Below are 18,149 nucleotides of genomic sequence, written 5' to 3' on the forward strand. Positions count from 1 at the left end.
ATTGATTGCAAAAATAGGTTGCTATTAGTAACTAATAAGGAATCGATTGCATAACAACCGATTTTAGCAACCGATTATAAATCTGTTGCTAACTCTGGAACTAATTAAAATAATTCTTTAATTTAGCAACCAATTCCCTAAATCAGTTGCTATTAACAACTAATTTTAAAATCAGTTGTTATTAGCAATAAATTTTAGCAACCGATTTTCTTAATCGGTTATTAATAATAATTAATTTTAAAATCGATTGATAATCGTATATTTAAGGTTTTTTTAATATTGATTAACAACCGATTCTTGAATCGGTTGCTAAATTTTTTTAAAATTAATTATTTTAATAAAAAATTGAAATCATAAATCGGTTACAAAATTGATTGCTAATAGCAACCGATTTCATTCAGTTGCAATAATCGATTGCAAAACTACTTATTTTTTTTAATGCATAGAATTTTATATTAATAATAATAATAGTAATAATAATGTTTATTCTAAGAATCTTAAGAGGTCTAAACTAAAAGAAAATAAATTTTAATTGTAACGGGAAATTATAACTTTATTCAGTAATATTAGATATTCTAGTAGTTGTTAGCTGTTTCAGTTGCTTACAGCTATTTTACTTGCTATTAACTGTTGATACTAGCAATTAAAAATTAGTTATTTATATAGTGATTTAAAATAGAAGTATTCGATAAAAATAGTTATTGGATTAACTTTTAAATGTAAAAATGGTTTTGTCATCTTGTTGACCTGTCAAAATGCTCTCTCAATATTTAAGGTCCTATTTGGCAATATTAGTAGCTGTTAGTTATTTTAGCAACTATCAACTGTTTTACTAGTTGTTAAATATTAGTGGTTAGTTGTTTATATAGTTTATTAAAGTAGAAATGCTATGTAAAAATAATTATTAAATTAACAATTAAATATAAAAATAATGATATAATTTTATTGACTCTAGTTAAAAAGCTCTTTCAACTTATAACATATTTTCTATATAACTTTTCATAAATCACTCTCTCAACCTTTAAATACTAATATAAATATTATGTCATCGAACAGTATAAATAAGAAAGGTAATATTTTGATCATAATTAAAATACTAAGCTATCTTAAAAGCGATTGTCGAATATGGTCTAAAATTAAAAAGAGTAACTTTTTATGAACCACTATTTCAACCTTTAAACACTACTATAAATATTTTGTTACTAAACAATACAAATTAAAGATGTATTATTTTGACACTTTAAAAACTATTGTCCAAAAGGGCCAATATGAACAAAAAATGGAAGCATATAAAGGTTTTTAATAATTATTTTAAGTAAGAAAATTTTAATAGAATTTTTATGCACTAATTAAAATATAAATGCAATTTTAATATTATAATTATAAATAATTGAAATTAAAATAAATACTTAGAGGGAAAAAAATAATTATAGGTGCAAGTAAATTGTCCCCTAGATATGTACTTTTATAATTTTTATAGATCGTAAATCCCACAATTTTTATATATTTGGTAAAAAAAAAGAATATTATTCTTATAAATTTTAATTTTTAAAGAGAATAATTATTAGATAAAAAAATTAATATATTCTATTTAAATAATCAAACTACGGGATAATATTTATACTTGTTAACCAAACTCCATCAAATCATGCCCACGGCATGAGTTCTTCATTGTTATTTAATTATTTTATATTTGTTTTGCTTAGTCAATTAAATAATTTAATAATGCAAAGTACAATATTTGGTCATGAACGTTGCACACTCACATTCCAAGCCTAAAGAACTGAACCACGTACCCTGCGTTGCTTTACCTACTGCCTATATCAATCGATCGTCTCCTTCCTCATGATCAATCTGCTACACTTCATTCTCACAACCTCATCAGGCAGACATGGAAGTCTTCTTTCCGTATCTCCTTCACCTTGCGGTCTTCTTTATCTCTCTATCTCTCATCTTTCTTCTCTACAAACAGAAGCCCTCAGACTCCCATGGCAATAAGCATCCACCCGGAACAAAAGGGTGGCCATTTGTTGGTGAAAGTTTGGAATATGTCAAGGTTGGCCGGCGGGGACAGCCTGAGAAGTTCGTTAACGATAGGGTGAGCAAGTACTCGCCGGACGTTTTCCAGACCTCGTTGCTTGGAGAAAAAATTGCTGTCTTCTGCGGGGCTTCAGGGAACAAGTTGTTATTCACAAGTGAGAATAAGTATGTTACTGCTTGGTGGCCTCGTTCAATGTTGAAAGCTTTGCTCTTCCAAGACTCTCTTCAAATCTCAGCGAAAGAAGAATCGGTAAGAATCCGTAGATTATTGCCTGAATTTCTTAAGCCTGAAGCTCTGCAACACCACATTCCTGTCATGGATTCCATGGCAAGAGAACACCTGAAGACAGATTGGTATCCTTATAAAGAAGTGAAGGTCTTCCCACTTACAAAGAAATATACCTTTGCATTGGCTTGTAGATTGTTTATGAGCATCAAAGATCCGAATCAGGTCACAAAATATTCTAATCCTTTCGCTCTTGTAACTTCTGGGATGTTGTCAGTGCCCATTAATTTTCCAGGTACAGCTTACAACAAAGCCATTAAAGGAAGCAAATTCATACTTAACGAGCTTTTAGTGATCATCCAGCAGAGAAAAATGGAGCTGTTGGAGAAGAAAGACACAGCATATGCAGACTTGTTAACTCGCATGCTTCTTGAAAAAGATGAGAATGGAAGTTCGTCTATGAGCCACACAGAAATAGCTAATCGGATAATGGCACTGCTTATCGCTAGCCATGATACAATAAGTACCACTCTAACCTTTGCTCTCAAGTATCTTGTGCAATACCCACATGTCTATACCAAAGTCCTCAAAGGTGAGTCCATCTCCAAATATTCCTGGAATATTCTAGCTTTAATGTCTAATAAACATAATGGGATTTTCAATGCCTGGACCTTGTGTCCTAAGGAGGAAAAAAATGAGAATTTACATTAAGATGAATTCTCTTGCTTAATAGAACAAATGGAGATTGCAAAGTCTAAGGCTCCAGATGAGTTGTTGAACTGGGATGACATTCAGAAGATGAAGTATTCATGGTGTGTAGCTTGTGAGACAATGAGGCTATCACCACCTTCTCAAGGAGCATTTAGAGAGGCCATAACTGACTTCACTTATGCAGGTTTTACAATTCCAAAGGGCTGGAAGGTAATTTACATTTCAGGGAAATGAAAAGTTTTCAATGTTTATATACCTGAGGCTAATAAATTACTAGTCTTGCAGACTCACTGGACAGTTCATTCAACCCACAAAAATCCGAAATACTTCCCAAATCCAGAAAAATTTGATCCTTCTAGATTCGAAGGAGAAGGACCTGCACCATATACTTATGTCCCTTTTGGAGGAGGACCTCTCATGTGTCCAGGAAAGGAATATGCTCGCTTAGAGATTCTCATTTTCATGCATAATGTGGTAACCAAATTCAAGTGGAAGCAAGTGAATGAAGATGAGAAGATCATATTTGATCCAACACCCATTCCAGTGAATGGTTTACCAATTCACCTTGAACCTCTTTAGATTTTGTATCCTTTGTAAAAGAATAATTTGTGAATTTCTTGCAATGAAATAAATTCTGAATTTTAATAAATTAAAAAAAAAAATCTATTGTTTTTCTAATGAATGGGGGCAAAAATGGCTGTGATTGCAGCCTAATTGTTATATAGCCGCTGTCAAAATTTAGCTTTTAAATTTCTCACCAGCCCTTCACAATGGCAGCAGAAGAGATTCTAATAGTGATTGTATAAATTTACTAGTCTCTCAATGCCTATCACATGAAATTTGACCCACTGATGTTCACAATTAAATAGCAAATACATCATCAGGCCACTTATTTCAACCCTCTCTGATTATCAAAAATTCTTCTGCAGATATATCCTGCATCTTCTTCTTGAACACTGGAAAAAGATTACAGCTTTTTTCCTCATTCTTCTTCAACAGACTCTTTTTCTTCTTCATTTTTCACATTGTTCAGTTGACATTAGTAGTTCTGTGATCTTGAGCTTGAAGCACAAACAGTTTTGGAATCCATCTCTGTTCCACATACAGATTGACACCATATTCCCTCACAGGAAGTAATCAGATTTTCCAATCAAATTCTTAAAGCGTGTACATGTGCTTATTGAATGTCCAAACTCTCTGCAGGCAATGCACTTTTCAGGCATCCAGAGGTACTCCACTCTTACAAGCAGCTCCTCACCATCATCATCCATAACTGATATATCTTCCATAATCTTGTCTTCTATGCTTATCTCCACACATACTTTTGCAAAAGCAATTGTAGACATGCTAGCAGTTGCCCTGTCTACGTACAAAGGTTTCCCAACAGCACTAGCTATATAACTCAGCCCTTGCATAGTCATATACTCCATAGGGATCCCCATAAGTTTGATCCAAACAGGGATCTTTGATTTATCGAGTTCCAATAGTTTCATCTTAGGTTGCCACCTTCTCATCACCAAAGGATTATTTGCCATATACCAAGGTCCAGATTCCAGCACAAAGTCTCTTGTTCTTTCATTTGGAAATTTAAAGATGTAAAGCTCATTTTCTGTTTTGGTTACTTCTATTCTTCCTTCTTTTCCCCACAATCCATTTGCCATATTGAGCATTACACTGATATCTGCACTTTGCCCAAGAAATTGCCCCACAAGACATTGATCCCACTTTTTAATTCCCTCTTCAACTACAGCTTTAGGAATTCTAACAATGTTCTTACCTTTTGTGCTTTCAGGCATGAAAAACCTCAACTGCTGACCTCCAAAGACAATCTGTGAGTCTGGCAAAGTTGCAGCGCTTTGCCTCTGATTAATGAATTCAATATTACGAGGTAATCCACTGCCATGCTCTTTCATCTCAAAATTATCAGATGAGGCAACATTTTTTTCTTCATTTGTATCATAAAAAATAGTTTCTGGTGACAATGGCGAAAAAATTGTCTCCACAGCATTCCTCCTTTTCCTTGAATTGCTCATGCCATTAGTAATCTTTAACCTCTGATTCTGATTCGAGATTTCTTTTGATATTAACAATGATTTAGTCACAGCATTGCCATTAGCCTTAAGTGCCACTGCATTCACTACATCTTCCTGGAAACGAAGCTCTGATTGCCATTTAGCTGCTGCACACCTAGCTTCTGATATGCCACTACTTCTCAATTCCAATGGCACAACACAAGCTGCATTTTCCCTTTCTTTAACTGGTTCTCTTGCAAGGTTATGCAGAGAACTTGTATCCTTTCCAGAAACACCATTTCCAACTAAGTTTTGGTGCTGAATCTTAAATTTGTCAGTGCTTAAGCCCTTCATTGGTTCATTTTCAGTCTTCCCATTAGATTGGCTCGATGCACCGTCAAACCTTATCAATCTGTGAATGCCTGCCATATCCTAACAATTAGCACAAAAAGTTAGTAAGAGAAACAGTTTAAGGATACTGAAATAATAAACAAAAAAATTAGCGAAACCATCCAAGCTTAAACTCCTTGTCAAAACTCTTACCCAAAACTTCTCGTGGCTTCTAGTCTCTTCCAGGTTTTTTTGAGAAAAATATTTCTTACTTAGATCTTGCAGAGGCAATAGATACTCATTATCAGAAATATCTATCAAAGATTTACTGATGAGAAATTTCGTTCCGCTCTTTGCCTGCAGATCACCACTGACCAGCGATTGAACTATTCTTGTTATATGATCATCATCCATCTCCTTCAAGAAACATGCAATATCTAAGAACATGCTGTTATTTGCCTTTTCTGCTTTGTTAAAACTTGCATCAAATAAATTCTCCCTACCTTGTGGTTCACCAAATCTTATATCAAGTACATTCAATATCGTTTTGTTAGGAGTTCTAGCTGATATAACAATTCTGCTTCCCTGAATGAACCAGCCATGCTTTCTAAGTAAGGATGCCACCAATTCTAGATTATCCAGGTCATCAAGAAGAACAAGTACTTTTTTATGTTGCCGCTTACTCCTTATCACATTTATTACTCTATCAGCATCCCATATGTTTCTACTACACTCCCTTGGCATTTCAGAAACAAGTTCTTGAAAACGAAACAATTCCCATTTCTGCCTGATGACTGCATCATAAACAACTCTTCCAATAGTTGTACTGCTCATTCCATCCATCCCACAAATTCTCACTATGTCCGTTTTATCTAACCCCTCGTATAAATAAAGATTAATTTCCTTTATTGTGGAACTTAATGGAACCAACTGCTTGCCAGTACTTGGGGATGTGCATCTCAAATTCCATGATATCTTCCTAACAATGCTTTTTATTAATTTCGAATCAGATCTACAGAGACAAAATAAACATAATCAAGCAGTCTGTGTGTGTGTATTAAACTAGAAAATTAGATAAAATATATATTCATCATATGAAAAGTTTGGTTAAACCTCTAACAAAATAGCAATGGTAAACTTATTGAAAGAAAATCAAAGTTGAGTGATTTTGCTGATAAAAATTGAAGTTCTATGATCATATATATATATATATATATATATATTAAAATTTAGTGATAAATTTAGGGATTACATTTGATTAACCCATAGTTGCAAGAAAAGAGCATGTTGTCCCCCAACACAAGGTCAAAGTGAAATAAGATTGATAGTATGCATGGAGGGAGTGTGAAACCCATTTATTCCCTCCAAAACCTTCCTTATTTAGTGCTCGATTAACATTGTAATTTGAGAGTCAAAACTATTTTTCATAAAACAAAAAATCATCATTCAAAAAGTTTGAAAAAAACTATTTTATTATTTTAACAAAACAGCTTTTGGACTATAGTGCTAAAATAACAAACAAATTTAATTTTAAATTATTTTTTAATATTCTGTTATTAATATATTAAAAAAAAGTGTTTTCTCAACAACAATGCCAACATACTCTTAATTAAATTTAGAAGAAGTGTAACGAGGTAAAATAAGGTTTTTTTTTTTTTTAAGTAAGGTAAATTAAAGTGAAGTAAGGTTTTTTTTCAATTTTATTTTGTTTATGAAGAAAGTAGTAAATGATGGTTTAATAACTTGATATTGTTTGGAAGAAATGTATGAGAAGGTAAGGTAAACTATAAGATTACAAAAATATCTTACATAGATATATTATAATATTTAAATTAATAATATTTATTTTTTAATAAATATGATTTTTCATATAAAATTTAAGAAAAAACTAAATAAAAAAATAAAATTTGACAAAAAAATCATATCATTTTTCAAATAAAATTCAAGAAATAAATATAGGAAAATCAATATAATCCAAGAAATGTAATGAGAAGTGCAATAACCCAACAAGTTGAAAATTAATTTTTATCAAAAAAATAATATTAATATTTGTTACCAATAGCATTACAAAATTATAACTTCCAGAAACATGTATTAATTATATACTGATGATAATAACAAAAAAACAAGTAATAGTAAAACTTACCTGATATGGAGCACAAAGGTGGCAGGAATGATAATTAGCAGAGCAAAAAAAGATAAAAAGAAAATGGAATTATCATAAAATATTTAATTGAAAAAAAAAAGTAATATATAATATTATTATTTATTAAAACCTCCAAAATTCACTAAATTTGTGGGATAAAAAAATTAAAGCTTTGGAAATTCTCAAAAATCTTACTCCCAAACATGTCAGCTAATTACACATTACTTTAAAACTCATGGCTTGCCTCCGAAAACCTCTCCTAAACATAATATAAATTGCATATTTCACTAAAAAAAAAAAAAAAAAAATAGAAATGCGAGTTACCTATAATTTTGGACATCCCATCCTGATATACCAGCAATTTCAGTCAAAGCAATCCTCCACCTCTGCACCCTCTGCTTCTTGAAGAGTCTTTGATGGCAAAGAAAAGCTTCCTCATAATGGCCTATTTGATTCATCACATCATCAGGTGGCACGTGATAGAAAATTGGAAAAGCTACATGACCCTTTTCATTCATACATTCAATGATCTTTGCAAGTTCATCCAAGCACCATTCAGAGCAAGCATAATTTCTTGAAAAAACAACGATTGAAAACTTTGATTCTTCGATTGCTCGAAAGATTGTTCGAGTAATGATTCTCCCTTTTCCTAGTTTCTTATCATCCCTAAATACCTTAACACCTCTTTCCTTTAGAGCAGTGTATAAATGGTCAGAAAAGTTATGACGGGTATCCAGACCTCTAAAACTAAGGAACACATCATATCTCCATTCTGGTAAAGAAGAAGAAGAAGAAGAAGAGGAGTAGGAGGGGGAGGAGGAGGAGGAGGAGGAGGAGGAGGAGATGGAGGTAGGAGAAGAACAGAAAGGATTAAATGATGAAGCTGCTTCTTTTCCAGCAAAAATCATTGCAAATCAAATTCAAAGTCTTTGCATAAATCCATAAAAATAGTAGGAAGAAGAATAATAAAGAAAATTATTTTCGCAGAAGAAAATTTGGAAGGAAAAAATTATAATTTAATATAATTTTCTCTTATTTTCCTTTCCAATTTAAAGAAAAGAAAATGAACTATTTGATTTATTTTCCACACAAATTTTCTTTTCTACCAAACAAATATTATTAGAATAGAATAATATGGTCCCCTCGGGGGATATTATTTAAGTAGACTTTTTCGCATACGCGTTGTTGCCATGTTCATGTTTCAAATTTGATTCGACTGATACCAAACAATAATTATTTTGAAAATTTCAACTATAATTTTATTTTTAACAAAATAAAAATTATTTTATCAACTTTTTTTAAATGGGAGAGATCATTTTTTTGACTCGCTTTAAACTTTCTTTTTTTAAAAAAAAAAATGAATTATTGTAAATTATAAATTTATTTAAATGATTGAAGGTTCAACACATTAGTAGGTTCAAAAAGGTCAGATTCTTTAGATAATTTAAACTTATTTTTTTTTAAGAAAATTCAAATTGAATAATTTTAAATTATTTAAGTTCAAATATATTAATAGGTTGGAAGACAATTTTTTTTATTTCTAAATTGAATTAATCATTGATTCGATCACATTTTAAAGAAGTTATTTGACTATTTTTTTTTTGACTTTGTAGTCAATGAGGCAACTAGAAATTTAATTTAATGGTCCAATTAAAATATATAATTTATTAATAAATTATTTATTTAGATATTGATTAAAGAGATTAATTAACTAACAATGATAGTATCGTTTTATAGCTATAAAATTAAAATATTTAATAAATATAATGATAAATAAATGCTTTAATTTTTTTATTTAAAAATTAAATAGATTTACTATTAATTAAAAAACATAATTAGTAATTAATATCGTAAATTGTAAAACCTAAAACATATAGATAGCCTAACATTACAAAATTTATCTAATTTATCTTAAATCTATTTTTTTAATTATGAAAAGTAAATTCAATTAAAATTATAGATTAAATAAAATAAATGACATAATTTAACTTCTAATACTATAAAAGATTTTTTTTTTTTTTAACTTGAGTATGAAGACATTTCAGCAAGAAAAAAATATTTCAAAATAGTAATAAAATTATAAGAAAAAAATTATTAATGTTTGAAATTGATGAAAAAATGATGAGAAAATTATGTTAAATTTTTCTTTAATGATATTGTCCAATAATTTAAATTTTAAAAAATAAAAATTGGTGATTTTGAATTTATTGAATGAAAAAAATTGATAAAAAAATATAGAGTAACAATTTGGATATTTTTTTTTCAATAAGACTATTTGTATTTCTATCATTTTTTTTACTGAGAATTTGGAGTTTTTGTTTTTATGAAATTATTATTAAATCTCTTAAAGTTTAAAAAACTCTCAAGCTCTCATACAAATCAGAATTTAATAACTGCCACACTATTTTTTTTTTCTTTCACTTTTGTATTACTTCTAATGTTAAGTTAAAAAATTATAAGCTTAACTTATCTAATGTAGTATAGTATATGAATTCATGCCAGTTATTAATTTATGTTGATTCATTTAGTTTAGTTTTTCAAATTAAATAAAAAAATTGAATTTATAACAACAGTATCAAAATAAAAGTTATTTTGATATTTTAATTTAATTTTAATTATTTATTAAAAAGTAAATTGAATCGTATCGAATTAAGAATCCAATTTAAACATACATTTTTTTATAAATTTTTTTATATGTATTATATATCTTTAATATAATTATATATTTGCATACATATATATAATTATAAATTATATATAACATAATATTATATTTTATTTTTTTATATTTTTTTAATAATTTTAACTATAAATATATTAAATTATTTTATAATTTTTAATTATAAATGTAGTGTTATACTCCCCTCTTTATATATATGTTAATTCATAATTATATTTATATCTTCTAGTTAAATATTATATAATTAATAAATAATTAAAATATATTTTATAAGATTATACTAATATATTATATAATATATTTAATTTTAAATTATATATATACTTTATAGTTAAAGATTATATAATTTAAAAATAACTAAAAGATATATTATATATTAATAACTCAATTTAAAATTTAAATATTAATTAAAGTATAATTTTTTTAAAAAATAATTATATAAAATTATTTTTAAAATTATGAATCGAATTAAATTAAAATTATATCAAATTAAAAATAAAATATTAAAATATCCAATTAAAATCATGTGAAATTTTGATTCAATTTTAATTTTTACTAAAACCGCAGGCTGTAAACGTCTACATTGCTATGGCTTCCTTTTTATAGTTGATCCACGTATCCGACAATTTTAACTATGGTGAATGTCCATGGCATTTGGTGAGTACTAAAGGAATACATTTTAAAAAAACTAATTCGTCATTTCAAATTTTAATAGACTTTGCAGTTAGGAATGGTACTAGGGGTGGCCACGGTTCAGGAACCGCCGGTTACGGTTCCTGAACCGCCGGTTCATGTTCAATGAAATCATGAACCTGAACCAAACCGTCATGAGACGGTTTGGAAGACGGTTCTTGAACCGCCGGTTCCGGTTCGAGCCCCGGTTTAAAACGGTTTGAAGGACGGTTCGAAAAATGACAGTTCAAGACGCTTTGAAAGCGGTTTAAGAGCAACTTAAAGAAAAAAAATTAGAGGAAAATTTTATTGATTTAGAATTTAAGTTATATTTGTAAAAATATTTTAATTTTTCTTAAAAATCTTTCAATTAAAATAAAATAAATTATTTTTAAGAAAAATTTAATAAGTAAATACTTGAACTTATTAAAAAATTAGAGATAAAATTAATTTTAAAAAAATTGAAAAAATGTGCATGAACTTATTTTTACCTATGTATCCCTTTAGGATTTAGAGGAATTAAAATTTTCAGTTATAAGTTGAGAAAAGGGAGATTGAGGTGGTTTGGTCATGTGAAGTATAAACATAGGAAAGCTCCAATTAGACAAGTAGAGCATATTGAGTTGAGGATAGAAAGAAAATAATAGGTAGACCTAAACTGACTTGGAGGAGAATAGTACAACATGACCTAGAAATATTACACATTTCCGAGGATTTAACCCAAAATCGTTTAGAGTGGAGAAAGATAATCCATATAGCCTATCTCAATAAATTTTTGGGATAAAAACTTAGTTGAATTGAGTTAAATTGAGTATTACTTGCCATTTTTAAAAAAATTATATGATAATTGATAATTAAAAAAACATAAAAGAAAAAAAAATCAAAATAGAGGGTATTGAAAATTTTATTGAAGATATAAATAATAACAGAGTAATTGAGATAGTATTAAAAATTTCAGTGAGCATAAAAATAATAAAGTAGGAGAATTGTGAAAGTACTGAGAATTAAAAGGAGTGTATAAAATAATTATTTAGAAAATTTGAGAAATTGAAAAAGTATTAAGAATTAAAGAGAATGTAGAGAATAATTGTGTAGAGAATTAATGATATATATATATATATATATATATATATATATATATATATATATATATATATATATATATATAAATGAATTAGGAGTAGAGTGAAGTATTTATTGAATTTTTTTGTATTTAAATCGTCGGTTTGGTCCGGTTCGGAACCGCCGGTTCACGGTTTCTAAAAATTATGAACCTGAACCAAACCGTAGAAGGACGGTTTCGGTCCGGTTTGAAGCCGGTTCCGATTTTGACCGGTTTCGGTCCAATTTTGACCGAACCTGTTCCGGTTCGGTTCCGATTCGAAACCGGACCGTGGCCACCCCTAAACGGTACTATTGCCACGATTATGAGAAGCTAAAGGTCAAAGTTTCCTTTTTTTTTTTTAACTTTAATATTATTTTAATGTTAAGCTGTTGAGTAACTTATCCGATGTTATTATTAATTTATTTTTATTATACAATTGTTAAATTCCTTTAATTCATTTCGTGGTAATTACCATTCAAATTTGAAACTTCACCATTTTAAGCGTGAATTAATATTCAACTCAATTAAATTTTTATTTTAAAAATTTAAAATCAATTATATAAATTTTTTTTATTTTAAATAATTTTAAATTAAATTCTTAAAAATATTTAATTTTTTTAAATTATGTTATACTATTTCTTTTTAAGTTAGTTTAAGTCAAGATAAATCAATACTAATAAAATATATTTCATTAATTTTTTTAATGTCAAATTATTGAAATGTTGAATATAAAAGACATTTTTTTTCGTGAATAAATAATTTGAGAACATGAATTTAAAAAGTACAATCCTTTAATTTAAAATAAACTAAAAACAATTTTATACTATTATCATTAAAATAAATAAATAAATTTTAATATTACAAAATTAATCACACATATATATATATATATATATATATATATATATATATATATATAAGCGAGCATTCTAGTTTGTATATTAAAAGAGGTGGCACTAAGAATAGTAGAAGTGACATTTTGTCCTTTCCTTTACTTCAACATTTATATGGCCTTCCGCGCTTCATCTCCTGATTTCAACCCCAAAAGCAACCATTGCTTGGCTGCCACCACTCAAAACTTTCATTAACCAGGTCTAACTATAGGAAAGAAACAAAGAAGAAGAAGTCAGCTTTTGTTTTTTCTAAGGCAGAATGCATTAACAACCCAAAGAGGGCAAACAAGCTATAACTAAGTTAAATTGGGTCAAGGATTCAAATTAAAGAAATCATCTAACAATCACTTCCTAGCAAGATAATGTGCTGCAGAATTCCTTATCCTATTATCATGGAAAAAGTTCACCATCTCCAATTCTTGACACCAATGAATAGTATCAGCAACAATTCCTTGAATGACACTAGAATGATTAACACCTCGGCATTGTTGGATGACTGATAATTAAAGAGTCACCTTCAACCAAAGTCTTCTAAAATTCATGTGATTGGCCATGATAGCCGCCTCTCTACACGTTAATGCCTCTAAGAGGAGAGGATCTGCGATGCCATAATAACGTTTGCAGTTTCATCGAGTCGGCCTACTTGTTGAATCCCGAGTTAAAACAACTATTGCCCTAGTATTTTTAGCAATATTAAACACCTCGTTGAGGTTGATCTTGAATATTCCATAAAGAGGAGCTGATCAAGTCAAGGAAGGATGATAGAGTTCCGTTTGTGGTCCTGGGCCAGAGTTAAAAACATTGATAGTGCTGAATGAATTATTTTATAAGGATCAAGCTTCTCATTTTTAAAAATGAAGTGGTTTCTGCTCTTCTGTAGACTTCACAAAAGGAAAGCCATCAACATCAATTAACTTTGATATTGGCTGCTATCCAGGGGTGGCCACGGTTTAGGAACTGCCGGTTATGGTTCCTGAACAGCCGGTTCAGGTTCAATATGTAACACCCCCATTTGTATAGCCTGGTATATTTCACTGTTCCGGTGACCGGTGTCGGTCCGGATAATTAAGGAGATTAGAAACATACTTAAGACAACTAGAGAAGCCATAAACACAAATAATTAGTAATGTTCAATTAGTTGAGTATAAATAAGAAAAACAGAAGAAGTTAAACGAGCCGAAAGTCACAGCGATGGGTGACCTTCTCGGGAACGACTACGAAGCCGTTTTAAACTCAAATTTCAAACTGTAAAAAGTAACGCTGCGGTCCTTAGGACCCTTATAAACACGGTGGAAAAGAGAAAATCATGAAAAAGAACTGTTAAGCCAGTCAAATAATTAGGTCAGGGAGCCGGAAGAAATATTGAATTAATTGCAAATCGGGATGAACCGGCGAGGGGCAATTTGATCAATTGACACCGAGAGCTGACTCCTGACCTAACTGTCAAATAAAATCGGAAAAAAGAAAATTTTGAAATCGAGAATTAAATTAAAGAACTAATAGAAAAAAAAAATGAAAAAGGTGTAGGAAGATAACATCATGCATGACATCATGCATGATGCCATAAATCCTATAATTAATAAATTAAATTAAATGGATTTTTGGGGTCTTCCATAAGACAAAATAAATAAAAGAAAGGAAAAGAAAAAAAAAATTTCATTGTCTTCTTCTTCCCTTCCAATACGTTTTCTCTTTCCCTTAGCTCTCTCTCTCAAACTCCATTAGAGCTCTTAAGTCAAGCTTCATAAACCTTCAATTCCACCATAAAAACCTTACTCTCCAACATAAAATCTTGTAGTTAGACCTAGATAAGGAGCTTGACAACAAAAAGAAAAAGAAAGGAAGGAGTTTTGAAGAGGGAGAAATTCAACAAAAAAAAGGTTAGTAAGCAAACTTGATGATTTTAGTTTGATTTCTACATTTTTAACTTATTGAACTTGTAAATAAACTTTAAATAAAAGAAAATTTGGTTGAGGGACCATGAGTAAAATTTGGCCAGCATGTGTATGGGGGTATATTTGCATGGTTTGATAGATTTAAATACATATGTGAGCTTGTTTGAGATGAAGAAATATGTATGTATGCATGGAATCAATCAAATGCAACAATTTAGTGTGGTTAGGGTTTGGATACTTAGGGTTTAGAGACAAAAAATGTGAAGAAGTGCTAAATGATGTCTTTAACATAGTTTAAGGAAAGAAATGGTCATTTGTGACCTAATTAAGTATGTTAGAAGTGTTTGAATCAAAGCCAAATTCAGATTGGGTATGCATCATGACCAAAAGTCAACTTTGAGGGATCAAAAATGGAATTTTACAAGTCCAATTGGTATGGGACCAATTGGGAATGAAAATAGGCACTAAATGACACAATTTTCATTTAGGAAGCATGCCCAAAAAGTGACTAAAACCTAGTGAACAAATTGACCAAAGTTGAAAAATTGCAGTCTGCCTCTGCACAAACTGACCAAATGAACAGTATTTGTTCATTTAGTCATAACTCGAGCTAGACAGGTCAAAATGATTTGAAATTTTACCAGTAATTAGATAAGATATAGATCTAAAACTTTCATGAAGAACACTAACCCAAATTATGCCATTAACCCAATCAAAATACTGAGCAAAGTTGGTGACCTGAATCTGCAAAACTGCAGATTTGCCATTTGAATAATAAAGTTTCAATGGCTATAACTCTCTCTAGAAAACTCCGATTTAGGCGATTCTTGAACCGATGAAAACCTAAGACATAGTATAACATTTCATATGAAGAAAATTAGATCAAATTATGGACTTAACTTGATCAAATTACTGAATGAAGTTAGATAAATAAATCTGCAGAACCAAATTCTGCAGCATGAACAGTAAACGTAATTTGCTTATAACTTGAGCTACAAAACTCCAATTGGGGTGATTCAAAAAGGAGAATAAACTTGAGACAATAGGGAACATTTTCTATGAAGAAAGTTTTGCCAAATTCCAACAGTAAACTGACCAATGAAACAGTAAAATTAAGGACACCAAAACTGAAAATTTGGCAATTTTGCCTAAAAGACTTAAGTTTTGAGAAAATGACCAAAAACAACAAGTTTGGTGACCAAAATGTGGTATGTGGGTAAAGTTGGAATTCCCATACCTATTAAGCCTTAGAAAGTCAATAATTTGACTTGAATAGTGTAGTGAATAGTAACCCGAAACACAAAATTTTAAGAACGTCGAATTTAGCACGTTAGAGCTAGGTAAAAGTGAAGTTAAATTTATTTTTGGATTTATGCTAAGTTATGGTACTGAAACACTGTAAAATTGTGTGTTTCAATTGAAAAGAATACCGGGAAAGAACCCGAGGAACCGAGTCAAGGCCAAGAGGCGACTCGCTTGAGGTTTGCGCACAACATCACTATGCTTTAAAAATTCATTGATTAAATGAATGAAATATGCATTTTACTGTTGCTTTGAATTGTTGAAAGTATTGTGACCTTATTTATGATGTTTTGATTTAAATTGTGAAAGTTATTGTGTATATTTGAAATGACAATGTTTAGCAAATTGTTAAGATAAGTTTTGAAACCACAGTGTCATGACCATATATTTGAACACCTCACTAGCATGACTAGTGGGGGTAATTAGTTTCGAATTTTGATTCCTTCTCTGGAGAAGTGTTGAGGTGTGTCAGTAGAAGAGGATGTGAATGGATATCCATATATTTGAGCTAGCTAGCCTTGTGATGCGATTTCTCTTTAGCCTCTGGCTATTGAGATTCTATTTGTTTTGAATGGCATGATCTAACTGTGGGTTTTATGAAATATATTTTGATACTTCGAAATGAACTTGGTTTGCATTAAAATCTCATGATTCATGTTTTGTGTTTAATGCTCATGTTTAGTCAAATTTTTGAATAAATGTGATTTATATTTTGCATAAAGATTATTTTAGTATGTTGTGCACCACTGAGTCCTAGTACTCAGCGATAGTTTCTATTGTCAGACAGAGAGACTAGAGAAGCGCAGATCGAGTCACTGAGGTGTGAGTAGCTATCAGCTGAAAGTCATCGGGTATAATTTATACCCTAATTGTAAATATTTCTTTTGATGTATATATTGCACATAAATGTATGGACATGTAAAAATGGGTCTTGAGCAGTTTGTATAAAATTTGTATAAAGTTGTAATATATATTGTAGTTTGAAATTCTCTTAATGTAAATTTTGTAATGATGTATCTAAATTGTTTTGTTTCTAACGAAATATGAATGGAACTATTTTATTTAATTTGAATGAAATGGATTGCTAGTATTTTGATGATCATTGAATAGTGGATTTGAAATTTGAAAGTTGATAAATGTGTTGAGAAATTGATTGAGATTGAGTATGAAATTGAAGCAGTTGTTGAGAAAAATTTTTAGAAGTGCTTTTTACAGGTATTTGAAGAACTTTTTTCACAAAATACAGAGGAAACTCTGTCAAAATTTTTATAAAATTTGCGTAAAAATAAAATGGGCAAAAAATATTAATTAGTTTTAATTTTAACTAAATGTTTTAAATACTTATTAGAAAATGCTCACCACTTATCAAAAATAAGAAAATTGTTTTAAAATCCCTTATAGGGTACTTAATGAGTTATCGCTAGGTGAAGTTCGGTAGTTCGTTAGGTATTCTACGGGATCATGTTATGCCTTACAGAGGGGTAAGGTGTGACATAATAAAATCATGAACCTGAACCAAACCGTCATGGGATGGTTTGGAAGACGGTTCTTGAACCGCCGGTTCTGGTTCGACCCCGGTTTAAAATGGTTTAAAGGACGGTTCGAAAAATGACAGTTCAAGATGGTTTGAAAGCGGTTTAGGAGCGGTTTAAGAGCGACTTAAAGGAAAAAATTAGAGGAAAATTTTATTGATTTAGAATTTAAGTTATATTTGTAAAAATATTTTAATTTTTCTTAGAAATCTTTCAATCAAAATAAAATAAGTATAAAAATAACTTATTTTTAAGAAAAATTAATAAGCAAAAACTTGAACTTATTAAAAAATTAGAGATGAAATTAATTTAAAAAAAAATTAGAAAAAGGTGCATGAACTTAATTTTGCCTATGTATCCCTTTAGGATTTAGAGGAATCAAAATTTTCAGTTATAAGTTGAGAGAAGGGGGATTGAGGTGGTTTGGTCATGTGAAGCATAGACACAGGAAAACTCCAATTAGACAAGTAGAGCATATTGGGTTGAGGATAGAAAGAAAATAATAGGTAGACCTAAACTGACTTGGAAGAGAATAGTACAACATGACCTAGTAGCATTACACATTTCTGAGGATTTAACCCAAAATCGTTTAGAGTGGAGAAAGA

The 18,149-nt window shown here is 29.8% G+C and overlaps 2 protein-coding genes across 3 annotated transcripts; one reads left to right on the forward strand and one right to left on the reverse strand.

The window, feature by feature from the left end:
- Positions 1-1,836: 1,836 nt before the first annotated feature.
- Positions 1,837-4,852, forward strand: LOC131168766 (beta-amyrin 28-monooxygenase-like). 2 transcript variants are annotated; one of them, XM_058131480.1, is made up of 4 exons: positions 1,837-2,858; positions 3,000-3,187; positions 3,263-3,527; positions 4,770-4,852. In XM_058131480.1, the coding sequence occupies exons 1-4, from the start codon at positions 1,892-1,894 to the stop codon at positions 4,790-4,792; spliced, it is 1,443 nt and encodes a 480-aa protein (XP_057987463.1). In that variant the 5' UTR covers positions 1,837-1,891; the 3' UTR covers positions 4,793-4,852. The 2 variants fall into 2 exon arrangements, with proteins under 2 accessions (XP_057987463.1, XP_057987462.1); XM_058131479.1 differs by lacking the exon at positions 4,770-4,852 and having other exon boundaries at positions 3,263-3,655.
- Positions 3,660-8,405, reverse strand: LOC131171407 (uncharacterized). Its single transcript, XM_058131478.1, has 3 exons — positions 7,790-8,405; positions 5,533-6,331; positions 3,660-5,421 (listed from the first exon to the last, which is right to left on the reverse strand). Exons 1-3 carry the CDS (start codon positions 8,371-8,373, stop codon positions 4,102-4,104), a joined length of 2,703 nt encoding a protein of 900 aa, XP_057987461.1. The 5' UTR covers positions 8,374-8,405; the 3' UTR covers positions 3,660-4,101.
- Positions 8,406-18,149: the final 9,744 nt, after the last annotated feature.

This window comes from Hevea brasiliensis, chromosome 12 (assembly GCF_030052815.1).
Source record: "Hevea brasiliensis isolate MT/VB/25A 57/8 chromosome 12, ASM3005281v1, whole genome shotgun sequence".
NCBI classification, from domain to species: domain Eukaryota; kingdom Viridiplantae; phylum Streptophyta; class Magnoliopsida; order Malpighiales; family Euphorbiaceae; genus Hevea; species Hevea brasiliensis.

What these genes read in the sequence shown, in the direction of transcription:
- LOC131168766 (XM_058131479.1), top strand. Translation starts at nt 1,892, where the DNA reads ATGGAAGTCTTCTTTCCGTATCTCCTTCACCTTGCGGTCTTCTTTATC. An exon ending in CTATACCAAAGTCCTCAAAG is followed by an intron (nt 2,859 to 2,999) that starts GTGAGTCCATCT and finishes CTTGCTTAATAG; the next exon opens with AACAAATGGAGATTGCAAAG. An exon ending in CAATTCCAAAGGGCTGGAAG is followed by an intron (nt 3,188 to 3,262) that starts GTAATTTACATT and finishes CTAGTCTTGCAG; the next exon opens with ACTCACTGGACAGTTCATTC.
- LOC131171407 (XM_058131478.1), bottom strand. Translation starts at nt 8,373, where the DNA reads ATGATTTTTGCTGGAAAAGAAGCAGCTTCATCATTTAATCCTTTCTGT. An exon ending in TGGGATGTCCAAAATTATAG is followed by an intron (nt 6,332 to 7,789) that starts GTAACTCGCATT and finishes TTGTCTCTGTAG; the next exon opens with ATCTGATTCGAAATTAATAA. An exon ending in GAAGCCACGAGAAGTTTTGG is followed by an intron (nt 5,422 to 5,532) that starts GTAAGAGTTTTG and finishes GCTAATTGTTAG; the next exon opens with GATATGGCAGGCATTCACAG.